Source organism: Larimichthys crocea, chromosome III (genome assembly GCF_000972845.2).
Source record: "Larimichthys crocea isolate SSNF chromosome III, L_crocea_2.0, whole genome shotgun sequence".
NCBI lineage: Eukaryota > Metazoa > Chordata > Actinopteri > Sciaenidae > Larimichthys > Larimichthys crocea.
This window is the reverse complement of record NC_040013.1, coordinates 30,126,565-30,153,777: the sequence shown is the minus strand read 5'-3', so window position 1 is coordinate 30,153,777 and position 27,213 is coordinate 30,126,565. Positions and strand designations below refer to the sequence as shown.

The 27,213-nt window shown below is 40.6% G+C and overlaps 1 protein-coding gene across 4 annotated transcripts in view; it reads left to right on the top strand.

Moving 5' to 3' along the window:
- The window catches only part of bmpr1ba (bone morphogenetic protein receptor, type IBa), a 64,372-nt gene that overhangs the window by 33,143 nt on the left and 4,016 nt on the right, over window positions 1-27,213 (top strand). For 2 of the 4 annotated variants that reach the window (XM_027275036.1, XM_010732488.3), the window contains 10 exons: window positions 5,485-5,904; window positions 22,320-22,482; window positions 22,667-22,766; window positions 23,232-23,334; window positions 24,168-24,264; window positions 24,424-24,562; window positions 24,907-25,099; window positions 26,186-26,483; window positions 26,639-26,814; window positions 27,002-27,132. In XM_027275036.1, coding sequence (XP_027130837.1) covers window positions 5,799-5,904; window positions 22,320-22,482; window positions 22,667-22,766; window positions 23,232-23,334; window positions 24,168-24,264; window positions 24,424-24,562; window positions 24,907-25,099; window positions 26,186-26,483; window positions 26,639-26,814; window positions 27,002-27,132 — 1,506 coding nt within the window. In that variant the 5' untranslated portion in view covers window positions 5,485-5,798. Of the gene's footprint in view, window positions 1-1,495; window positions 1,511-5,484; window positions 5,905-22,319; window positions 22,483-22,666; window positions 22,767-23,231; window positions 23,335-24,167; window positions 24,265-24,423; window positions 24,563-24,906; window positions 25,100-26,185; window positions 26,484-26,638; window positions 26,815-27,001; window positions 27,133-27,213 lie in introns of those variants that run through there. The other 2 variants (XM_027275041.1, XM_027275043.1) reach the window with 2 other exon arrangements.

Below are 27,213 nucleotides of genomic sequence, written 5' to 3'. Positions count from 1 at the left end.
ATTAGGCCTTCATTAAGTTTAAATGGCTTGACACCTACCTCTGCCTGTGTCTGTGTGTGTGTGTTTGTTCTTGTGTGTGAACGTGATAGAAGTCTCAGAAACTTCAAATAATAGCTCATGTTTCATTGGGTTTTCCAAGTTTTCTCTGTAATGCACGCCAAAGGGATGTGCAGATAACCTTTCTTTAAGGAAGCAAGGGTGTCAGCGTGTGATTATGTATATTTCTAAGCAATACAGAAGGTCTGAAACAAAGAATGAAAGGAAGAAAGACAAGAAGAAAAGTGAAAGAAAATAAATGTATATTTGTTATTTAAATTTTTAGGTTAGGTAATTTGTGCTGGATGACTTTTTCATTTTATGATTGGTCCAGCACCAACCACACAGCGACATCTTCAATGTTGATATGATTTTAATCTGATTTCTTTTTAATAATGCAGGAAATATATACTTACTTATTGTACATACATATTATAAGAAAGATGCAACCTTTTTCTTCCCAAAAGACAACATTTGACTCCAGTTTTTCGCTGTTGACTCGTGTCCTAACTTGTCAGTGAGAAAAGATTCTCTCGCAGTGGTGAGGAGGGATTTTCCTCAAAGGTGAAAGGTCAATCAAGAACAAATCAGTGTTGAGGTCAGAGGTGGACCTGAGAGACTTCTTCTCTGTCACCGCTTCATCATCGTGCATCTCGTTACTCTACGTGTTATCCCTTGTTTTCCTCTTTTCTCTCATCAGTTCAGGGTTGTTGTGTGTTTGCGACAGGAATATCTGAAAGTATCAGCGGGCCTCAGTCACAGGACTCTATGCTGAAGTTGTTTGCAGCTCAGGGTGAAAAGCTTTAACACAGTTCATATGCAGCTCCTTTACTCCATCCTTCATCATCACATGCTTTTTCTTCTCCACTCCACCCCTCACACATTCCACCAGTTTTTCATGCACTCCCTACTTGCCTCCATCAATAAATCGTGTACACCAACTCCTTCAAGCTCCCCCCAAACAGCTTTTCAGCCATTTGGATTTTTTTTGCAGGACAAAAATATGTGTAGTCTATTTGAAAAGTGTATTCTAGGTTATTTTGGCCCATCTGTGACTACTTCTGGATCAAAACAAAACCATGCTTCTTACTTCTGCACTGTATATATCTTCCTGAGGCAAAGAAGTTGAGACTACAAATGGACTGCAATAGAAAGAGGAGCTACACTCTCCCACATGTACAACCCTACACTGCCATGCATATGGTTCTTTGTGCCTTTCTCTCTCCAGACTATTCAGGAAGAAAGGATTGCTATTTAAATGCACCAGTGAATAGGAGTGAATGGACAGGCTTAAAGCAGATTATGTTAAACTGCTTGTTAGTTTAAAGACATGCTGAAGTGAATGGGTGGGGATTAGCAGATGTGCTGCTGTGCCACAGATGTGTTTCTCCAAAATGTACTTAATCCCCTGTCTGTTAGTCAGTTCACACATCAGATAAAGGAATAAACGCTTCTAAAACTGAACCAGGAAAAGGTAAGGTAGTTTCTTTAAATCCTTTGGCATAGATTGAAATCCCAAATCGGAGACATTGTATTTGAATAACAGATTTGGACGTGAAGCCACAATAATGCCAAGTCCATTATATGTTTTTGAGAGTGTTGAGTCCATGTAATCTCAAAGAGCAGCTGTGTGATTTTCCCCTAAAATCACAATGGGGTGCTTGTTATTTGTTACATCTTGAATAGCTGTCTTTTGGAGGAGTTTTTTTTTTAGACTACTCCAACACTTTAACATTATTGTCCTACAACTCAAATTGGACAGGTTCAAAAGAAAAATGTAAAAACTTATGCAACAACCTCTTGGCAAAATCTGGTGCCTTCAATGTCCATAATGGAAATTGCAGATCCGGGCTGTGCCCTTCAAGTAGCAGCTAATGAACCTTCGAACTACTAGCCTTAAGCAGAAATAAGAAGTGCAGTGAGCATGTCCAGATTTTTTTTTTTCCTATTCAAACATATAGTCTTTAGCCTCAACCAATGGGCCTCGAGTGATGTCACTTGTCATTGCAACAGAAGGCTTTATATAACTTATTTTTTTCACATATGCAGTTGTACTTAATATCTGTCCACTGACTTTAATGTGTATCCCCTTCAAAGTGGTTTATTGGTAAATTGTTTTCAACCAATGAACAAACACTCAGTCCATCAGTTTATTTGAAAATATCGCCACATTTTCAGATGCCTGGTCTTCACTGGACAGCATTAGAGAAATCCTGAACAAATGGTTAGACGTATCCTAATTAAAGAGATAATAAAGTAAATGTTTTTTTTGTTTTTTTTTACGTCTGCACTCTCTGCAACATTCAGCATGCTGAAAGCAAACTCGACTCTCTTTAAAGTGTTGACTCTGAAAGCTGCTGACATGTTAAGTTGCTGTGTTATGACAGTCTGTCAAAAATGATGAGAGTGTGAATGCTGAATAGACAGCATATTGACCCGCAGTGCTGTCCGAGACACATCATCTGACTCTGCAAATGGGGCTTGAACGTGATTAGCATATGTTAAACAAAAGCAGTCTGGAAAAACTGACTTCAGGTTCAAATGTCTGAACAACTTGTTTTTGGCCTAAACTGGCCTAAAACCTTGTTGCATTTCTATGTCCCTGGCCTCCTTTTAGTGCTTTCTAATCCCATACTGTCCATCATTCTGTCCTCTTCCCATACATCTTTCCCCTCCTCTCTCTGAATTCCTTTACTTCTCCCCAAAAGGTCATCCTCCATTTATTATCTCAATTCTTCAGAAATCTTTCCATCAAACCACCTCAGACAACCATCATTCTTCTCCGATTTTTCTTTTTGTTCTTCCTGTCAGCAGCCATTTCTTTACTCTTCCTTCTCTTTCAGTTTTACTGCTCATCCTTCGCCTGTGACAGTCTCAAGCCATTTATCATAGGCCCAGCATGAGGGTGACACTATGGAAGAATAGCAAGTGTGCGTGTGTGTGTGTGTGTGTGTGTGTGTGTGTGTGTGTTTCGTGGGCAGCAGCCTACAATACCTTAAAGTAAGTGTTTTAATTGTGTATGATACTCTGTCTTCGAGCAAATCACTACAGACATTTGTTATTCACACACACACACATGCACGCACACGCACAGCAAGTGGGGATTGGGGGCAAATGCTGTCACAGTTTTTAAAAGGCTTCCCGTGGTTAGACATGCTTGAAATGACATTCTGGTTCACTGGAGGAGGGGAGTTGGGGGGAAAAAAAAATGGAGGAGTGAAAAGACAGAAGTGGAAGGGGGGAGGGCGGCTGAGTTCATACCAGAAAAATTAACAGATGTAGGAATGATAAGGGAGATAGCTGTGTGTGTGCATGATCTGGGAGGGAAAGGGTTAAATAAATGCAATAACAGAAACTTCCAACTTCACAACTTTCCATCCTTTTGCTGTAAAGTCTCATAAAATGTTGCAGAAGGCTGCAAATTGGAAAAAACCCCAGAAAGAACAAAGAGTTAGGAGACAGCATGCAAATTATAAATTATATGGATTATTTCACAGTGTGTTCATTATCAGTGAAACACCCCTAAAGGATAAACAGTGGTTAAGTTGTTGCCACTTCATTGCTGACATGCAAACACATTGATTTGCATTGGTGGCTACTTAAAACCAGCATACATAAAGATTTAAACACTCATCTGTGCTAAACATCACTAGCTCAATAGATAAAAAAAAAAAAAAAAAACTAGAATCTTGCTTTGAAAACACACAACTGACAGGATCATCGGTTACTGTATGTTAGTATCGATGTGAGGATGAGGGCAGACAGAAGAAGAACAGGGCAGGACCGGGGCAGGACTGTTTATTTATGAGGTGATTTTTTTCCTCTCACAGAGGAGCGAGGGAGCCAGGCCACCTATTGTTTGTCACTAATGAACAACATGAACGAGTGTGAGAAAGAAAAGAAGTGCAAAGAACAGCGGCGGCTACGAACTAGACAAATTAACATGAAAACAAAAAACTGTTTGCCCCGTCTATTTAACCTCAAAACTTAGAAATGGGCATTTTGTGTTTGGGGGTAGCTGCTGTTTCAGGTCTGTAATGCTTTATACTACAAGCAAAGTGCTCTCAGCACACATACATACACATGCAGCTGTGTCTGTAGTAAAAGCCTCACAGGCAACAGGATAGCTCTGAAAAGGAAATGGTCTATTAGACTGTCTCAACCCATTTATTTATTAGTATAAAAGCTCCAGGCAACGGTGATGTAATCTCTAACGGCTCCTTTTTAAAGTGTCTTTTGCCAGCTACCTGATTTGTTAACAGGACACCAGTGTGTGAAGAGATGTTTTGTCAAAAGTTGTCTAGAGTCCAGGTGTCTCTTTTTCAATCTAATTAGTTGTATTTTCTCATGTCTTAAAAGAAACCTTGGTTGCAGGTGATAAAAGGAGAGTGGAGAAACCAGTCAGATAAACTTTGGTGCAGTTTGTTGGACATTACAATACAAACTTAACCTCTTCATGTATCAAGATGATAAACTGAAATCTGTTTTAGCACACTTGAAATAGGAGCTTACTCGTAATTGCTTTTGCAACTTGGGCTGCAGGTTAGGGCGTTCAGAGGGTAGATTTCGACAGTGTTCATACTGGTGGCTTTGAACATACACTTGACAACACTTTAGAATATGCAGTTACAATATCTCGGAACCCATTGGCTATCACCCCACGACAATTTAAACTCTGTAGGCGACAACCAATGTTACAATTAACAATTTGATGAGCCAAAAAGGACAAGAGATACATTTCTGCTCTTCTCTATTAACAGTTATCGGCATATGAATGTAATAGACAATAGCCACATGGACTGTTGCACCAAAGCCAACACAAACGTGATTGGTCAATACTACTTGGACTACAAACAGAAACCAGAACGCTTCTGGTGCCTAAATCTTCGCCATCGCCTACAGATTCTGTATTCATTTGCAGATTTTGATATGCAAACACAAATCAGGACCTACTGTAATAACGCAAAGAATGATGAATTATGTTTTTATGATGTTTAAACACATGATGTCACTGTGGTTATTTATTGACCCTGTCATTTTCTTTTCTTTGTTTATATTCATGTGCTGCTCAGTTCACATACACTTAAGAAGCTGCTCAACTTAAATCAACAACATCTCTGTGGCTTTAATCAACTCCTCATTCCACTTTCACCTCGTTCAACGAATTCCAACAGAAAATGAAAAGTTGAAACGGTTATCAGCAAGCCGTTAAAGGTGCTGAATCCCTCAGATCCTGCTGCTTGTTTTCAATATCCTCCTCACCCTCCCTCTACTTTTTTACTAAACCCCATCTTGCTCCTGTCTGCTCCCTGCCCCCGTTTTCTTTCCACCCATGTCCTCCCTCCCCGTGTGTGTGGGTCAGCCCTCCCTACTAGGCAAGTGAAGTAAACTCCCCCATTTTTTCTCTCTCTCTCTGTCTCTCTCTCTCTCTCTGTCTCTCTCTCTCAGCTGGGCTGCTACTGTCAGACCGGGTTGGAGGACAATCAACTGCAACTGCTGCTGCCGCTGCTGGTGTGTTTTGTGTGGTGTGGACTTTCTCACGTTGCGGTGGACGCACACACATACACAGGAGCTTTGCATGCCCGGTGCCCCCCTCCCTGCCTCTCTCTCTCTTTCTCTCACTCTCTCTCTCTCTTTCCTCCTCTCTCTTGCACATACATACACACACTCGGAGGGAGAGCCAGTGTGTGCGAGTGGCGGACCCTGTCGTGTGGAGTGTACTGAAGAGGGGAGAATAGAGGAGCGGAGCGGCAGACCCTACCATGCCAGTGCAGGGAGAAAGGCTGAAGCGCTGTCTCTCTCTCTGTCTCTGGAGCCGGAGTCCTCTGCTGTTGCTTGGACTGTTTTCACTTCACGCACAAGCACACGGTGAGTTACTGCAAACTTTCTCTGCCTGTGCACACAACACTGATGCTGCTTTTTTACCAAACTTTGCTCTGACGTTGCTCTGACGAAGCTGTTAGAATTTCTTTTTTAAAACTTTTTTGTTGTGGATTCTCTTCTCCTCACTGCAAACAGAAATGGTGTTTGTGCTCTCTCAAACTCCGTGTTTCACATCTTGTACATTTTGTGGATACCTGTGTGTTACTTTTAAAAGTTGCAGCTTAAATCTGTGCTCGGCTATGCAGTGTCTGCAGTGTGCAAGCAACTCGTGATGACAGGCAGTTTGAAAAATCAGCTCCAAATACATAGCAACTGATGTAGGCATGATCCTGAACATATGATATGTATGTGGTTGTTTTACATGATGGAACCATTCATGTTTAATGTTAATCACATCAAGATGTGTTGGATTTTATGAAGGCCAGCAGCTCAGAAAAGTCCCAGATTAGATCATTTTATAATATTGTTTTTATTATCAAATATAGCATTTTAAAGTAATTAAAAAAACACTATTATAGAACAATTAGATAATTGATTTAAGATTTTCATGGTACCCTTAACATGGTGCCCTTTCTATTGACTGTGTAAGTTAAGTTACAAGGGCTTGAAGAGTGCTAGGTTGTTGATTATCTGATCACTTTGTCACCTCCACACTTCTTTCTTCGGTCTATAGTTGCTCTTGACATTTAGTTACACATCTTCAATCACAACGTGTTTGTCGTTCTCGGAAGGACAGACAGATATATTGTCATGGACCGACATTGTTACCATTAGCCGCATCAGCCGCTTTGTCTGTGACCATGTTTGGTATCTGTGAGGTGTGATCGGCGAAGTGTTGAGAAAGAGAGCGTGTCAGATTTAATAGCGTGTTATGTTTAGTGCCGTGATGTGTGTCATTAGGGTTTCACACGGGTTTTTCCTCACACACGAGTTACAGAACTACGGTAGTTCTGTAGATTATCTTATCAATGGTTGATTAACAAAGGCAGTATTGCATAAATTTAAATGATAGTGTGCTGTAGAATACAGACAGTCGTTCTTATGAGTGATAGTGTCTGCTCGTATTTTTCTTTTCTCTTTTTGTTGTCGGTCTATTTAAAGTCGTCGCAGATTGTTTCAGCTGGGAGCCCTGAAGTTAAGCCAGCAAAGGCTCATACCTCATACTCAGTGTGCTATGTGTTGAGGTCGTCCTGCGACCTCTGGCCGCATGTCATCCCCTCTTTCTCGTTCATCTTTCCTGTCATTGTCACCAGTAGAGTCAGCTTTCCTATGGAGTCCATGCTGTGTCACCCTCTTCTTTTGATTTACTCCATGTGCTTGCAGATGCTGTTTTGACACTTAAAGCCCAACCTTGGGAGGAACAGTCTTTTTGAATGCCACGAACACATGAGTACACATGGACAGAAACATAATGTTTAAGACTCATGGCAACAGTGACTGCTCTCTCTAAGAAGCTGTAGAACAGCTGCCAAAGAAGACGTATGTGAAATCTGACTTAAAGTTGGATGTCTACCAACTTTTTTTTTCTTGTTTTCACAATATGTCTTTGATTTAATATCAAGCTCATATACATTTTTTCCCCACAACTTAAAAAATATCTTATACTTTTATTATTGTAAATGGAATATAAACTGAATCTCCATAACTGGATTTGGTGTCAGGTGTTGGGATGTCATGTTTCAGTCCATTTAAATACAATGTAACATAAGTGCGCCACCTGTAGGTCAGTGAAACTAATTCTCGACTCCAGATCGGAGTTGAAACGCTCACTGAATATTTTTCTTAAGGCCTTATGCTGACAGACTTAAGCTGTCTTTCCTCAGCCTGTATAAGTTAATACATAAAAATAGTAGATAAGTAATAAAATATGACAAAATAAGATGAACATATAATGCATCATTTTATTTTTTTCATTGTAGATGCTCTTTTTCTGGTGTTAAAACCACAAAGCTTGGCCTCAGCCGAATGCAGTGATATATGAATTTGAAAACCAGACAGCTTGAGCGTGTCGTCTTATCTCACACCCTAAATGATATTTAATCGTTTAAGTTGTGTGTGCTCAAGCAGTTAAACTGTATTCAGATATCATTTTGCCCCAGGCCTGTTAGCTACAGCCTCATTCATTGGTTGACAAGTAGATGATTGATTGGACCAGCAACAAGTTCATTCATTGGCTGACACACAGATGATTAATTGTCCTGGCAACAGTTTCAGCTGTGACTCAACAGGCAAATATTTGTTTTCTGAAAAACTGTATGAAAAAGAAAAAGATGGAGCAGGTGGTGGGATGAGATCTTATTTATCTGACTCTCTGTGCCTCACTTTCTTGTTTGCTGTCTGCCTTGTACTCGCTATATTGTCCCCGGCACTGTAAAACAGCACATGATGTACGGTAAGGCAAATGTAAGTCTATACTTGGTCAGCTATTGTTTCCAGGTCCTATAGCCACAGGTGAACTAGAGTCATTACAGGTTTTAGACGGGCAGTAGACAGCTTCAGTGTTGTGTCTGCATGAAGGTCACAGTTTGCCCTACAGCATGTCTAGGCGATTGTCTCTGGAGCAAACAAGTAAAGGACGATGTGTTCATTATTCTTCAAGGAGAGATGAGAGCATAGGGAATGGGCACTTTATAAATCACACACACACACAAACAGATCTTCTGTGACCTTCCACCTACGCCAGGCTGCAGCCTTCAATGTGAGTTCTGGGAAGTGAGGAGTGAGCGTGATAGCTTACATTTCATTGTCCTTGGTGGAAATAAGCACTGCTGTATCAGTTTTCACAGTCAAAGCTCTGCCAGTTGCTTTGCTTTTGTCACTGCCTGCTAATGAGACTCTGTTGCTCTCTCTGCAGAATTTCAGGTTTTTGTTTTAACAGAATAAAACATCTAAACCCAACTTTGAGCCAAAATAATCACTTCTCACATTAGACGCTGCTGAGAATGTGTTGTGCCGCTCTTGAACTTGCATTTCGCACTCATCTGTTTTTAGTTGTCACAAAGTTGTTGGCAAAATCCGCCTGCTTTATCCCCTTTTGTGTGCGCGTGTCTTACTGAACACCTGCTTAATGATTCCAGGTTTCACTGAGTTGCTCTTTACTTTACTTCACACAAGGACTGATTACTCAAAACTGTGTTCCCACGGTGTAAAAGAGACCATATGTGGTCTCTTAGTGTTGTGCTGTCTGATGTTCGTTTTTCAGAAAATTAATAGGCTGAACAGGTACTAGACATACAGACAGCATGCGCTGCTTTTTTTATTTGCGTTTACTGATCTCAAAAAGCATTCAACTTAGTCCATTCAGAGCCTCTCAGCTCTCAGGAAGTCATTGACAAAACTATTATCCTCATGAAAAGCTGACTGGGACATTTCTAAATAAAAAGTGGATTTGAGAAAAGACACACAGAAGGTGTGAGAACTGGCTCACTGTACCAAACTGTTGGTAGCGCTTTTTGCTCCTCGGTCTCGAGGCTTCCTGACAGGATGTGTTGAGTTCCCTCACTGGAAACTGATACCTCATTAGAACTACTGATCCGCTGGCTGTAAAGCTCAAACACAGAGGTGAGGTGTTGCTGCAGCTTGTTAAAAACAAATTGTTGGTGTCCTGAAGTAAACTCACACCTTTAGATATAGCCTTTTTATTTTCTCTGTGTGATGCCTAAAATCTTTTCTTCAACACAGCCGGGGGGGCCAGAAACCACGGTCTGCCCCCTGGGAGTGTCTGAACGGGTGAGGGTTAACAAGGCAGGACCCAAAATGCTAATGTGGTGGCATGAGTTGAGGATATAGGGGTTCAGTGACAAAGTAATGACATAAATATGAGTCCCTGATATGCCATGCTTGACTCAGTTGTGTGTTTGAGGGGGAAAAAGTGATCTTGAAATGACCTCTGAAAGGTGGAAGGTAAGGGGAAGTGTGGAGAGTTTGGGACTGAAGGGTATTACATCCTGTAATGGATACAGATCCAGTAACTTCTATCCCAGTCAGATTACCGGTCTGGCCCTGACTTCTTAAGACACAGCTGGAGCAGGGGAAGTTATACGTGTGTGTGTGTGTGTGTGTGTGTGTGTGTGTGTGTGTGTGTGTGTGTGTGTGTGTGTGTATGTGTGTGTGTATGTGTGTAAAAGAGAGAGAGCGAGAGTTAGTGAGTAAGGACAAAGAATGAGCTGTGTTTTTAAGAGTCTGTATTTGTGATTGGTTATTTTTAAGACATGGGAAATTCATATAATATGTAAAAGAAGTACGGGCAGTGGGGACACTTCTTATTTTGTTCTCTTTATTGTGTGTATTTGGGGTAGAGAAACCTGTATTTGAATCGACCTGTGTTGCTGCATAACATACATACATTTTGGAAACATATAGAAGTCATACATAACCTTTTAAAGACAAAATGCTAAGTTGTTGTGGGTATTGTAAGTACAGTCCTAAAACTCTTGATTGTGTGAGCTGAGAGCTCTCAACACAGTACAGTGCAACACAATACAGTGATGGACAGATAACAGGTGAAGCGGAGCAGAGCAGAGCTGGCTGTCACAGCCACAGTGCGCTGGGACTATAAAGGGCTTAGGGTTTTCCATGCACTCGCACCCCCTTCACATAATACCCATCCCTCCACCCGCTCTCAGCCCCCCGAACTATTTTTTTTTTTTTTGGATGGGGAAGAGTGATTCGAGCACAGAGAGAGTAATTGCACCTTGCTTTGGCATTTAACTTTGTGTTGAGATATAGACGGAAGAGGTGGAATTGTCGAAGAAGAGAGAGGAGGAGATGTAAAATGAAGGACGAAGGATTAAATGAGGGATGTTGGAAATGTAAATTCTATTTTTCTTTAGGAAATAAAGTTTTCCCCTAAACTCTCTCTTTCCACACTTAGACTATGACACAACAGCAGTTTAAAGGTCCAAGGTTTTATACATTTCCAGTGTTTTAATATCCATAAGAAGATACTCTTAAAGGAGCTTATCTTATTACCGAGCTACTGAGGGTTTTAACCCAGGAGCGACCTGGTTGACACGCTAAAACGCTCAATTTTTTTTGTTCCGTGCGCTGCAAGCCTGATCATTTATCCTCTGTGCAAAACAGAACAACGTGAAGTCTCTGAAGTAACCCAAACTGTGCTTTTTGAACTTTAACGCCACAGCGTCCAAAAACCGTTTGACCGTACGGGGTAAAAAAAACCCACCTGACATCAACAGTCACTTGCTATCTTCATACCTGTGGCCTTGATAATTATACAGCGCCACCTACTGTACACACAGTAAATGACAACAACATAATTCTGGTCCTCATAACCCTGTATTTGGCTCTTACAGATACGTTTGTGGTTTAAAGTACCAAAAACCGTATTAAATATGATACACAGATACTGGATTATATTATGGATGGTGAGTCCAGGTTAGCCATGCTAGGAGCATGACTGAGGGTGGTGATTGTATAGTTGTCTTGATGCCTTATTAAAAGGCTTTCTGAATAGAAGGTTTCTGAATATGAACTGCGTACATTATTGCGAGAAATTTGGTACTTTATTTATATAGCATCAAGACCTGATTTATAATCCTTTATTTAAAAAAAAGCTCACTTACTGAAGTATGTGACCCTTTTAAAGACTGAGATCTGAAACTATTTTCTGACTAAGTTTGCTCTTACTGGCATATCAAAATATGTTTTGTGTGCGCCTAAATTAAATTGCCTCATGACCTTTACAAATGTGCTCTCATTTTGTGTATTAGTTCATTACAGGAAAGGAGAGCGAACAAAGAGAGGCGAATGAATCAGCTACTTTTAATGTGGCAGTGAAAGATGAATAAATTCACAGGCTGTAATTTAGGGTCATTTGTGGATGTCAGTGTGCCCACTTTCAACCAAATGGCTTTGCAATACAGGCAGTCATCATACGCTATGATAGGTACCTAATGGTTGTCCAGATGGGAGTGGATGTTGAATTTGTGTGTGTGCATGTGTGTGTGTGTGTGTGTGTGTGTCTGAACGGACCGAGCTGACAGCATGTTTGTCCAGTGAGATAGTACAGAGGAGGCCTGGAGCCACTGATGGGTGATATGTGACTTAGTTAATGGGAAGCTAATCACACGGAGCAGACAGTGGGACGCATATAACTGTAAACACACGTACACTTACACAAACACACACAGGCACACACATAAAGCAGGGACTTGTACATTGATACATGCAGAGACGCGTTCTTGTCAGGGACATAAATATACACTAATGTCCACATTCCACACATTATCCACACATTAATGGGAACTATGTCAATATACACCCATAGCACACACACACACAGGCAGTATGCATACACACATTCACACACAGTATACACATGCACACATACAGGCTGTAAATGGATGGAAAGTGACTGTTTTAAGCCTGTGGAGATGACTGAGACGCCACAGACCAGAATTCTGGGAAATAAACACATGGCAGCTGTAATGTTAACAGCATCAGCTCTCCCTCTACTCACAAACACACACTAACCCACTCTAACACACTCTCCACTCTCACAGGCACACAGCGAGGCACTCACCTACACACAGATTTGTTGTTGTGCCGGACGTCTCGGATTCAGATTTTGTCCATTTATCATTCAAGCCCAAGCAATCATTGTCAGTTGCTATTAGTTCTGCATGACTGTGATTGTGTGTGTCTGTGTGTCAGGGCTCGAGCGAGTGTGTGTATGTGTGTGTGTCTTGAGGTTTTGCTAACTGACAGTGTTTTGATCGCCCCTACTGAGGTGAGATTTACCCTGAAAGAGAAATTATAGTTCCTGGTATCTTATTACACACTTGTTGTGTGTGTGTGTGTGTGTGCGCACACGCTCAGTGGAGCTTTTAGTTTGAGATGCACAGTGACACGTCCATGATATGAATCCAGTCAGAAGGTTTAAATCATTTATACAAACAATAACCCACATTTGTATTTGGCTGTGTGACTCGATACTCGATAAAACCCTGACAGAGCCTGCGATTCATATTCTAAATTTAAATAACTCTAAATGGCGGCACCGGATGAGGCTGTGCATGGAGGGAAGGCAGTAGTGTATAAGAAAAGATTCAGTGTGATGCAGAAAAAGTGAGATTGTGGTTGGATGTAACCCTAGGCTGTAGGTAAATATGATCCTAAAGTGACTTCAATAATATCAATATTAACATGTCTGGAAAACACCTTCTGAAAATCATCAGAGCTAAGCATCTTAAGTTAGAGGTCAGGTAATAATTGCATGTATTTCACTGTTTTAATTGCCACCACAGTGCAGGAGTCAAGGATGAGAATTCTCATCCAGGTCATAGGATATCTATATAGGATGTAAAGTCTTTTTGTCATACAGATTTGTCTCCTATTAAGAGGCTTCATCTTGTCTAGATGGTGTTCAGTCATTCTTGAGGCAAACAGAGGAACAACAAACAACAACTTCATGTTACAACTGAAATCTTAAACCACCGCCTGTGTCAAGGTGCTCTGTCTGTTTACCAAGGTCGAAAAGTTCTAAAGTACATTTTCAATACATCTTCTTGTCCCTTATCAGCCTGTATTAGTACAAAAACAGCTTGACCTGGGTTACTGTGTGTGTTGTGTTACTGCAAACTATATAAACAACTTAATCAAACTCTTATCTTAATCTGAGCATTCACTGTAATCAAGCTATTTGTGTGCATACCAACTGAACAAAGTTAAACTTGTACACTGGATATTTGGAACTTGCAGTTTGCCCATTGAGCCAATAAGGTTTTCACTAAATCCAGGCTCACATCTGACCTTTGAATTAGTATTTCATTTAAGTCAATGTTGCCTCGAGAACTAAATCTACATCTTTGAAACTTTTCATCTCCCTCGAACACTTTCTTGTCCTTTAGTTCTGTGTGTGTGCTGTGTATTTGAAGTAAGTTTCTGTCACTTGGAGTATTTATTTAAGAAAAGCATGCAGTTGATGTGTGTTTGAAGTGGGACAGTTTCTCAGCCCGCCAGGAAGAAAACGTGTATTTGTGTCTCTGCATAATGTGTTAAATCATGAGATGCAACCGTAGCAACACGTTTTTTTTTTGAGAGGTGATAAAGTTTGACTAAAACAAAAGTCTTGTGGTGATCTTTGTCTAAACTTTATGAAGCTCACTACAGAGACACTTTGCACACCTGAAAAGCGGTCAACGAATAGTTTCAGTCATATTTAATCTCTCTTCTTTATCTTGTATTCTTGTCTGGCTTTTTTTATGTCTCACATAGACATTCAAAAAAAGGTGACTAGACTTCAATCCTCCTGTTTGTAGCAGCGAAAGATTAGATCTCCCAAAAATGCAAAGTATCTCCACTATGTCGTCATTGTCCATTTCTGAAAACCACCTTTTAGTTTATGAGAGAGCGTCTGCGTTGTTAATTGCTCTGGTTTATACACACTGAGGACGTCTGTGTGGAATTCTAAACTTGTGCTGTTATATTTTCCACGGCCAACTATCAACTTGGCATGCGTGTGACTATTGTTTATCAGGTTATAGGCGTGATTTTTGCATACCCACATGATGGAACAATGAGTCACATGATGATATCATGAGAATAGCATATCCAATATGGTAAAAATAGCTGCCAAGTTTGAATGGACTGTGAGGGTGTGTGTATTGTAACCCAATGCTACTTATTACTTCACAGTATGTGATGGGTGTGCATCATAGTCCAAGTATGCTGTACTCAGACACTGGATCTCACACTCAGTTTAAAGTGTTTTGGGGAATATGCGTTTGCATTAGAAACCACATGTTGAAGGCTATGGATCTAATGTCTGATTTGTGGTTAGGATAAATTTGTTTGGAAGCTGTTGAAAAACATGTTTGTGCAGACATCCACAAGGAGAAAGAAAGGCTTTCAGACAGTGGGAACAGTTCAATTCAGCCATTTTATTAGTCCCGGATGCGAAACTTAACTTGCAGTCAGGGACACGAGAGAGGAGGAAAAAAAAAAAGTAATAAAACAATAAGTACAAAAATGTTACAGAGCATGACTCTCCAAGAAACCACCATGGTAAAAGAAAATTAACAGTTCATTTGATATCGGTAATTGCCACATTCACCACGCCTTACTGCAGATGTTACGCCTGTTTGTGCGTAGAAATTGGAAAGCTTCATAACACCAATTTTGGTTATTTTTCAGCCATAATGGAACAAATGTAATAAAAAAAGAAAGAAAGAAAAAAACACTGGTTATTATAAAATGCTCTATCTGCTTTATTTACAGTTATATAGAGCAAACAAGGATTATTATCAACTTCTTTTTGAGGGACATAGATTAAATTTCACCTTGCCGACGTGTATTATTATGTGTTGGCCATAAATAGAGCATTTTGTGTTGCACTAATAAACTGACATTGCGACAGGCACTGTACGTGCCGTTGCTGTATGCTGTTGCATGTGGTAAAGCATTCCTTTGTGACATGCACATCTGTCTGATGGTGGAGAAGAGCAGCTGCTTTAAGGGATCTGCAGGAGATCAGCAGTGCTTCTCGTAGCTTCATTTGTCTTCCGCAGGAATTGTTTGAAAAGAGATGTAGGAGGACATTTTCCATCTTCTTTGCATAATATGCATCACCTCTGTTTAACTTGAACATTTGATCTTTGAAGTAAATATTTTCATCACCCAGCTATTGTCATGGTTACATAAAATGCTTCAAAGTACTGGTTTTTGGATTTGAGTTTTAACAGTTTTTAGAGCTACAGCATATGTTTTGGTGCTGTCCCAAGTTGGTGGAAAGGTGTAGCGTGGACCAATGAAGAACACATTGAATTTTAGGGTGAATCCAAATCATGAGTCAGATACATAAATTAAGTTAATATTGTGAGATAAGTCAGTTGTAGTACAGGCATATAAAGTGCTTGTGCCTGTAGATTGCATATCATAGGAGGCTGGGCTATTGGCCTTCGTCTATAAATCCATTATTTTTATAGTGAGGTTTTGCTCATTTAGTTAGCAACATTATCAGAAACAACTTAGACAAATCACTTTGCCTTTTTTGTGTGTGGGAGAAATCCTTCTGGCTGTAGTCAAATCAGGACAAAGTTTATGAGCCAGATTTGAACCAGCAGCATCAGAAATTCTTACAGTTCACCGCCACAGCTCAGTGATCAAGCCGGATGCCCGGTCTCTGTGAATTCATGTGAGTTGTTTTGTTATCGGTAGGAGCCCACAGATGGCCATGAGAAGGAGCAGAAAAAGCTTTTGATGGAGAGGCCAGCTGGTATCCTTTCGTTCTTTTCTTTGCTTTGCTCTCTCTCACCTCCTTCAAGGACTGTCTCATCATTTCCTTTCCTTGTATTCTAAAGGGAACGCTGAGGGCCGCCTTGAATGAACTCCGAGTGCCCGAATCCCTGTGTACCTGTCACTCATCCCCATGAAAGGGGACACACTCACACGCACACACCCCACTGGTCACAGCATAAAGCTGGCAGATGACAGCTGTATAACCAGAGACTGGCACTGGCTCATTACTGCATCATTCATCGGGGTGACATAATGAAGGAATGTTTGAAGAGCTGTTGATGATGTTGTTGTGTTAGAGGACAGAAGGGCTGAAAGCAGCTCCAACAGCTTCCCTTATCTGTCCTCTCAATAGTTTTATTCTACTGATTTTGCTAAAGAAAACATCTTTATAAGCTGTATTGTCAAAGCCACATGACATTACTTCCATATTTTGGTGATTGGCTACTAGGTGGTCCATCTCAGTCCTGGTTATTGGATTGGTAAAAAGCTTTATTCGGATTTGTGTTTCTCACAGATTTATCGATTGAATTGACTAAATTCATAAGTAACCATATTGCTCCCGACATTAAAAGTAGTTTGCCAAGCTCTTCTCTATCAGTTTTGGAGACTGCATGAATAAAGTGGTGTAAAAATGTGGGAGGAGAAAGGCACAAGGTGGTGTAAGAAGTCTGTAGAAGAGGTAAAACGGTAAAATGATGGATAACTTCTTCTTGCCCTCGAGGCAGCAATATATACAACTGAAACTATAAGACTGTGTGACTCTAGAGTTCCAGAAGCTAAATAAGCATTTAGTAAAGGATAAGCATCAGTATGTTTTCACTATGTATTGGTTTTCCATAATTGCAAAAAGAAATAGAATATTGCTAACCGTGATTTGCTCCTGCACCTCAGAATGGTGTAAAGTTATCATGGTTAAATAAGCAGCTAAGATTGGAGAATTGTGTGTGTGTGTGAGAGAGAGAGAGCGATTCATCACAGGACTCTGAGGCAAAAACGATTTGAATTTCAAAGTCAGTTTAGCCAAAACAGCAAGCGAGACGACCTCAGCCTCCCAGCCTCCAGATCACAAAGTGGGGTTCATTAAGACATTCCTGCACATGTGGGATGGCTCGACTCATCATAACACTGACAGGAAGAAGAACACGGAGATAAGACCGGGCACTGAAAGTACATGGAAGGAAAAAGAGAGAGAGAGAGAGGGAGCACAGGAGAAAAGAAAAACCTTTCACCTTCCATGCTTCTTTCACTGTACTGACGACATTGTCAAACACCAGCAAGATGAACTGCTACTTAGAGGGAAGAAGGGGGCAGGAAGGGAGCAGTGTTGTCAAATGAGTGTGTCTTAAGTGGAAGGGGGAGGCGGGTAGTGTTTACATGGGCTCAGTGAAAGGGCTTTTCTGGTAGGCCTTGTTTGACATGGTCAGGATAACTAATGAATATGTTCTCTCTCTTTCTGTTCCCCCCCGTCTGTTTGTCTGTCTATCTTCCTCTATATCTCATCTTCATCTTGCCATCTCATGCACCATATCCTTCTCTCTCACTGCTATCCCCACTGTCCATCCGACTGTCTGACCTCTTCTTTCTCTCTCTCTCTTTGAGTTTCAGTTTGTTCAAGGCGGCATCTGTTGAAAAGAAGCCTTTGGGCTTATGGGGGGTTCGTGGGGCCACCGTTGTTAATTGTATGTTTACAGTGGCCCCTATATCCTGCCATCAAGCCTGAAAAAAGGCCTATAGGGGAGACCTGAAAGCTCATATTGGTATCCAAATAAAGGCCAGTTTGGTGAAAGAGCTTGAAACAATTATGGTGTTATAGTGACGTGCCTGGAAATTCGGCCAGTTTCAGAGCACAAATTTGACTTGCAGCATGTTTTGACATTGGTGGTACTTAGTAAGGTTTGGACTGGATCCTCATTGGTCAGTGGAGGTTTTTACAGGGGACGCACCTAACAGCCTGGAGCAATATTTTCCTATACTTAAAGTTAGTTCTCATATTCCTTTACCTGTGTTACAAACGTCCCCTCAAACATCCAAGAATATATTCTATAATGAAAATCTGCCTTATCTCTCTACAGAGCAGGATCTGACAATTTATGCACTTCCCTGCCTAGCCAGAATGTATGTGTGTGCGATTTTACAGCTCTAAGACTAAATACACTTTTGTCTCCAAGGAGGGAATGTTTTTTTTCTCGAAGATAAGATTTGACGAACATGCAGGGCCAGAGCCTTCTTACTTTCTAAAACACAGTATTTGACCCTGGTCGCTCTTCCTCCCACAGACAGATGGGACAGGCTCGCAGAACAAACTCCACATTACCTTACCAATGAAAAATATCAGCAGTCTCTGTATCCATAAAGTATAATAAATAATAGTAAAACGTAAAAAAGACAACAACAACCAAATAAAAGGGAGAGAATCCAAAACAAAAATGTATTAAGATGAAACGGATTGAAATACAAAGAAACAGATTACCTCAGATGATTCGCTCACATGCCTGACATTTCCAAACAGTCAGGAGACAACAGAGAGCCAAAAAGCAGCCAGTGTTACAGTCTGAGGATAATGCTATTCTACAGATGATATATTAATGTCAAAAGAATATGCGCTTCAGTCGCCAGGTAGTATAAAGTATTTCAGTGTACTGGAAATAACGGTAGCTCTTTGTAACATGAGCGATAGATTTGTGGAGCTACTTCTACCCAAATATTTTTTTTTAATAATGATAGGCATCAAAAAGTCACAGTTGCACAGAAAGGCTATAAGATGAACTAAAGACTGGCATAGAGTAAGTGTGTATGTTATACATTTTGTTATTTAGATTCCTGTAATATTTGCTGGTATTAAATCATCTCACCTAAGACTCAAAGTTAACTTTGTGCACAAAGCATGAATGAATTAAGCATTCTGCTCGGTCGTGGCTTTTCTTTTCTCTCCCACTGTCTTTCTCACATGCATGCACACACACAGACCAGTAGCCAGGGATCCCAGGTGCAGGATGGGTGAGAAAGGCTTTGTGTTTTGTCAACAGCACAGCAGCACATCACATGACTATCCGCTGGACTCGCATATAAGGAGAACGGGGCAAAGAAAGTAGGGGAAAGTGAGGTGCAAGAAGAAAGAGATTGGGGGGAAAAAAAGTGGAGGAGGAAAAAAAAAAACATGAGTTGGTTTAACTGGGGGAAGAAAAAAGGGTAGAGAGGAGAGAGGCACAGAGGGGCTAAAGAAAGAGATATAGGACAAAGAAGAAAGGGGGAGAGAGAGGTTGGCGTCGAGTGAGACACGAAGTGAGTGAGCATTAGGAAACAGGACGGAGTAAGTGATGGGAGGGAGGGGGCAGAGTGAGAGAAAGGGTGGAAAAGGCCAGTGGCCTCTGCTCTGTCCCCTCTGTGTGCTGCTAAACTGCCCACCAGTTCCCCGCAGCTCTGTCACTTCTCGTTTGTTAATTCCCCCTTTCTTCTCCCCCTCCTACTCTTCATCGCTCCCTTTCTCTCAAATTGGTCGATTGTTAATGTGACCCCTTTAAACCCCACCGTCCCTCTCTCGCAGCGTTGTCAACACATTATCAGTGTGTAGCACAGAAACATTGATGACAAACCACTATGCTCGTTTGAAAGGAATTATTTTTTATTCATAGTTTAGTTTAGTTTTTTTTTGTACAGCTCTTGAAGACAAAGGAGAAAATTCAATAGAACTGACAGGCTGCAGTATTTTATCTTTCAAAGCGCATAAAATATAAGTGACACAAGACAGAGGGAGAGACAGAGAACATTTTCATGTACATGCGCGTACATTCTTTGGGTTATGCGTATAGTAATGTGTGTGCGTTTCAGTCCATCAGAGAGCTTTAAGCGTTGGTCCCTAGAGGAAGTTCTTTGATGTTTTTTGAAAGACAGCTGAGCTCAGATGAAAGAGAAGATACCACATATTATCTGACGTTTGACTGACAGCACATAACCACCCTGAAAATATACAACACATTTCCACAAGTTTCCATCTCATCCAATTTGTTTTTTCCGAGTTGAGGCTCTTTACAGATTGTCTTCATGTTCAGTGAGCACACAATCAGCCCTCATTGCTTACTGTTGTACTCTTACTGTCTTAACAGAACATATGCAACATACAGACCACTCTGTCATTTAAACGTGAAGTGCACTTTGCCTTTTACAGCCACACCCCACTTGAGGATACTACCAAGGAGTATTCTGTCAAAGACAATACAGATGCACAGCCATTTCATTATAATATTCCAACAAAATATTGTTGAATTCAGTGTTGATACTTCCAAGAGGGACCTGCTCAGGATTAACACAAATTCAAAAAGATAAAAGTTAACTTCAATGCGAGTATTTCAGATCATAAAGAATCCACAATATAAATTCCCTGCCTCTGAACTTTGTTTGATAATGGAGCTTTCACACAGCAGACAAGTGCTGTCGAAACGAAAGCGTTTTATGTGACTGACCACATGAGCTAAGAATAGAGAATAGATTGTGAAATGGCAATTACATTCTACGATCTCAAAGTGGCCGCGTTGCCAGTCGGTCGCATTAGTCATGAAGAGTGTTTAGCTGTGTCTCGCCCACTTGTGCGTTCAGATATTGCGACTTCTGTCACATATGCTTCACACATTTTTCATGAAGACTGTGCTGAAAACCCCTTTGTTGCACTTGAGGACAATCCAGCTTTTTATCCCCCCAACAAGAAAAACTAAAACCCATGAGAAGCAGCCAGCATTTGGAGTTTCCCAGTGCACAGCCAACGCAGGCTCTTATGTACTTTTGGACATGACACATCCATTTCTGCACACACGCATTTTTTTCCCCTTCGCTTTAAAAATATACAGTAGGTTCTGATATAGGAAACCATTTTTCTTGGTTGTCTCGGTCACTCGGTACTTTACTGTACGTTACTTTCACTATGAGGATGGCTTAGAATTGCAGAAAGAAGACGATTGATTCATACATTCAGACTGCGTGCAGATTATATTCTCATTCTTTGTGAGAACCATCTGCTTAAAAAAAACAAAACAAAAAAACGCTGAACCTCAGAACAAAAGATTGAAAAAGGAGTAGGAGAGCAGATCTGCTTGCAGTTTATTTCAGGGAGGAAGGACTATCTCTGCTTGCAGCTGTTAAGCATCTGGACTCAATGATCATGCTGGAATGAATGAAAATCTTAAAAGCCATGAAGGAAAGACACTTCCGTGATCCCTTTTTTCCCTCAAGTGACAAACAGGTGCCCTTTTGAAATAGGATAAGTAGGGAATACAACGGTTTCGTTCTAGTTCTTAAGAGCTGTATCAGTTATAAAAAAACATGTGCCGTTAGTGTTTCACAGTATCAGATGTTCAAGCTCAAAGGTTCTTTTCCTACATTTGTGTCATTTTATTTTATTCTATTAAAAAAAACAAAAAAACATTCATAGCAAATAGTCTAGTATAGCGGCTTAATGTCTGAGATATTTCACATCCAGCTCATGTTGAATAGATTTTTCATGTGAATACATGAGTATGAAAAGACTTGATGTTTGCCGTCTTGGCTCTGACCTTGTCACTCCATGAAAGCACCAGCAGAGCAGAGAATGGGGAGTGAATACATGAAACGTATGAACCTGCAGGTGGATGAAATTGAACAGAATGAACATCTGAGGCAGCAGCATTAGAATCACACAAACGACAATTTAAACTGGAATAATGCAACAATTAATTCACAATTTTAAAAAAATGAAAAAGGAGACCTTGGAACACAGACTCACAAAAAATTAAAAAAAAATGTCAAAATATTACAGGCTTGCTTTTATGATATGCTGTATGAACAGCAGTAGCACCAAATGTTTTCAGTGTTTCCAACATATACAACACCACTTACTCCACTGTAAACTTGACAGACGATGAAGCCCCTAAGTCTGGTTATGCAACTGCAGATATACAGTATATATATTTATTTTGCAGATATTCTCTATTTTAAACAGCCTCTAGCAGCATGTGTTCATACATTTGACAGCATTAATAATGTATAATCCCTGACATAAGCAGCATTGGTGCTCTCTCCTCTCCCTCTATAATCTATGATTCATGAATGTCATGTTTTTTCCTGTATCTTGTGCAACTAAATGTCTAAAATTTCTCATTTTACCGCTTTTGTAGGCAATATACTGGACAGTATGCTGCTAAGAGCATCCAACAAGGAGGCAGCGGAGAGTGGGAAGGAGACTAGTGGGAGCACAGCTCCTGCGTCATCCTCCCAAAGACTACTGTGGTGTCACTGTTATCACCACTGCCCCGAAGATTCAACCAATAATACATGCAGGTATGCAGACACTCACACATATTCTCATGCATTACACTGTTGCCAGCCATCTCAGCTGTCCTGAAGTCTGAAATAATAATTGCAACAGAACAGTACATGCACCTGCGATAATGTGTACAGTGTTGTTGATGTCTTTCATAACATTTTGATACTTTACTTACCGTAGCTTAACTTTGTTTCCCAGGACGGATGGTTACTGTTTTACCATGGTGGAGGTGGAGGGAGGAGTACCGGTCCAGACTGCAGGTTGCTTGGGGCTGGTTGGATCAGAGTTTCAGTGTAGGGTGAGTAGAATTTAAAAGCAGACATCAATAAACAGATATTATAAATATATCTTGAATATGATGTTAAAATAAAAAGAGCTGTGCAGTTTTAAGTATTCAACAGGTAATACGCAAAAGCTAACAGCATGAAGAATATTTAAATGTGCAAATGTGTTTGAATCTTCTGTCTCAGATCTTTGCAAAACGTTTCATTTTAGTTTTTTCTAGATTTGAAAAGCTCAGTTTGAAAAGTGTACACACCGCTTACTGAGGCTACTGCAGCAGCTCGGGTTTAATTACAACCTGTGGCCCATTGCCGCATGTTGTCTCCTTTGCCCAGTTTCCGGTCTGTCTACAGCTGTCACAGAATAAAAGCTCAAAATGAAAGAAAAGTGTTTGTTTGAAAAAAATAGATTTTTAACAATAACTACTATTTGTGGGCCCCTTTATATGACTTTGTGTCAACAACACTTTTCTGTTTTGCAGGACACAGGGAACTCACGTCAAAGGAGATCTCTAGAGTGCTGTACTGACCAAGATTACTGTAACAAAAACCTGCATCCTACACTGCCACCGCTCAAACCACCGCGTAAGTTTATCTGTCTACTCTCATCCCCTCTACAACTCTTTCTTGTCTACGGACTTTGAAGAGCCACTTGTTCTCCAGTTGGCAGGTGACAGTGACAGTGATATAGATAAGTCCAGGGACTGTGACTGATGGTGTTACAGCACAAAGGATTTAGAGATAGAGGCATCATGACATTGTCAGGCAGTCAAAGATGGCTAAAATGGGGGAGACAGTGTGAGTTACCGTCAAACTGCCCTGCGGCTCGCCAAAGCTGCTGGGTGTCAAGAGAATATCGAGGTCTCCGCTGTGTACAACACTATACTCCATGTGCGAGCATGAGAGTCTTTTTGTGTATTTGAGACACAGTAAGCCTAGATTCCCAGGGAAATCACAAGCCACAGCAGACACCGAGGCCAGAGTCATCAATCTGAAACCCTATCATAGCGGATCAGGAAGAGAATTCATCGACTAGGCTGAGGGCTTCCTCTCGCTGTTGACTGGGGGCCTTGTGGGAAAAGAGTGTGTGCCTGAAGAAAATGAAAAATTGATGAGTGAAATATGATTTGTACTTCATTTACTGTACACCGGTTCTTTCAAGTGACTTGTAAGGATGACTTCTTGGTAGAATTTCTTTTCTTTCTTTTTTTCCTTTTAGGGATATGTGTTTCTGATTAGATTTTTTATTTGTTTTTGTTTTTTTTATTTCAGCTTTTGTTTTATTTTCTAAAGCAGAATATTTTTCATACAATCATTGAATCACTGACAAAAAAGTGTGGAACCAGAAAAAACAAAGACAAATGTGATATGATGTGTCACCACCTTGCCCACTTTTGAGCTCTGTTTCCTCTCTCCAGTCTACGTAGATGGAAAGATCCACCACATGGCTTTGTTGATATCAGTCACTGTGTGCAGCATTATACTGGTTGCCATAATCGTCTTCTGCTACTTCAGGTAAACTAATTCTGACGATAAAACACACTAATTTAGATGAATAAAGATTGCAATACACTGGGTATTTAACAGTGCATATTTTTTTTTAGGTTTGTGTTCCCTATGATACTGTTTTTTTTTCTTGTGTAACAGGATTTGCTGAATAATTCTGTGTTGTAGGTATAAGCGTCAGGAGTCTCGTCCCCGGTACAGTATTGGTCTGGAGCAGGATGAGACCTATCTTCCCCCTGGAGAATCCCTCAAGGACCTGATAGAGCAGTCGCAAAGCTCTGGCTCAGGCTCAGGGCTCCCTCTATTGGTGAGTTACCCACATTGCAGGTAAACACCTGTTAGATTAAAAAGCGAAATTTTGTCTCATGCATTTTCATATAGGAAGAGTATGGCGAGATAATATTAATGGATTTGATACCTCCAGTTAGCTCGCAGTGTTTGTTTTCATGCATGTTGAGAGCCCAAATAACAGAAAACACTGTTCCTGATTTTGCCGGGGAGTTCCTGTGTTCATCTGAGCCTCTAATTTGAGGTTTCCATTTTAAACTATGAGTAGCTAAATATGGTAAAACACCCATGGTAGATCAGCCATCCAAGAGCTAATCTAACATTAAACCTAAGCTAACCGTTTTTCCGCCTCTTGCTCCTCAGGTGCAGAGAACGATAGCCAAGCAGATCCAGATGGTGAAGCAGATAGGCAAGGGGAGGTATGGAGAGGTGTCGATGGGCAGATGGAGGGGAGAAAAGGTGGCTGTTAAAGTTTTCTTCACCACCGAGGAGGCCAGTTGGTTCAGAGAGACAGAGATTTACCAGACCGTCCTAATGAGACATGAGAACATACTGGGTAAGAAAGATTGGTCTGTCTCTCATTACGTATGTGTCATTTCTTCCAATCCTGCCCCCCTCTTGTTATTTATTTATAGTTTTTGTTTCTAATTTTCGTCTGTCTCTCTAATTGTCTTTAAAATTGATCCAAGTATACTCTTCAAGCTCCAACACAGGGACAGATGCACTAATCCTAAATGATCATCTAATGGATAACTGAATTGGGCATATTGATAAATGATTTAGTTATTTCTTTTTTTGTAGCAAAAAGTTTTTAAAAAATGAAAATAAATAAATAAAAACATGTCATTGTTGGAGTTGGACCGTGTCCATTCGTAGCTACAGTATGCTGCACCACACTGCAGTCAGTGCCAAAACAAATCAATTATAGCCAGGAGACCATACACCACAACAAATTATAAAGTCGACAACAACAGACTGCAAACCAAAGCTTGCATAATTAAACACCACAAGATGCATAGTAATTAAGTTGAGGGGCAAAAGATCACTTGCGAGTAAACTAGAAGACAGACCAGATGCTGCAATGTGAAATGCTGCCTTCCACAGTCGATACTATGTTTTTTTCTTAAGTGAGCATTGGATCTGTAATCTTGATGTCATCAAATCCACCAAATCAGGCAACGGGATAATCAATGCTACATTTCAGCTAACTAAAAAGAAAGTTAAATGCTAAAGCTATTTATACTGATTATTGCATGATTTAGTTTCAAAAGTAATTTCCCACAGCAATAACGAATGAAGTCAGGCACGACAAATGAGAAAAAAAATATCACCTTTCAGCACAGCGTGCATGCTGAGAAAAAGTTTTTGAATAAAAAAAGCAAAACGTTAATCTGAAAAATAAAGCGGCTCTGTTCTGCTCTACTGTTTATGATTACGCGTAACTGATTCATCCTCACAGTGAAGTTTCAAAGCAAACACAATTGGAACAATGAAGTTTACAGAATCAAGTGAATCGTCGTGTCTGCCGTAGTTATTCAGTTAAACCTAAAACTATGAAATCCACATTCTTTTGGTTGAACACAGCCAGCCACAGGGAAACTTTACTGTAACCGCCTTCATTTTCTGCCCTCTCCATCCACAGGTTTTATAGCTGCTGATATTAAAGGAACTGGCTCCTGGACTCAACTCTACCTAATCACCGACTACCATGAAAACGGCTCTTTGTACGACTACCTCAAATCAACCACTCTAGACAATAAAGCCATGCTGCGACTGGCTTACTCCGCTGTGTCGGGTCTTTGTCACCTCCACACCGAGATCTTTGGCACCCAGGGGAAACCTGCCATTGCCCACAGGGATCTGAAGAGTAAGAACATACTGGTGAAAAGAAATGGGACTTGCTGTATAGCTGATCTGGGACTGGCAGTCAAGTTTATCAGGTGAGTGTGTCAGGGAAATATATCTCTTTAATTCTTCTTTTGAAATCCACGTTTGGCTGAATTCAGTACTTATGTTATTTCAAAAGGATTCAGTAATGTGCACGGCTAACTCATCCCATATTTTAAATTGTTACTTTGATCTCTTGACTCTGCAGTGACACCAATGAGGTAGACATCCCTCCCAACACGAGAGTTGGTACAAAGCGCTACATGCCTCCAGAGGTTCTGGAAGAGACTCTGAACAGAAGTCACTTTCAGTCGTACATCATGGCCGACATGTACAGCTTTGGCCTCATTCTCTGGGAGATCGCACGACGTTGTGTCTCAGGAGGTGAATACATTTTTATTTTTTTTTATTTTTTTGACACAAGCACATTCCACCAGCCAGATTGCCACAAAAAATACGAAACCTATATTTTAGTTTCCCCTACAACATGGATTTTGAAAACTGTTTTGGTATCTGTATTGGTTTGATTTATCAAACAACCCATGAACGCAGTGTGTCTTATTCATTGTAGGGATCCTTGAAGAATACCAGTTGCCGTACCACGATTTAGTTCCTACAGACCCTTCATATGAAGACATGAGAGAGGTTGTCTGCATCAAGAGACTACGACCATCCTTTCCTAACCGATGGACCAGCGATGAGGTAAAATATATCAACGTATGCTATATACAGTATGTACACATATCCGTGCAGGAAAGCCTTCCTAACATAATTTTGTTTCTC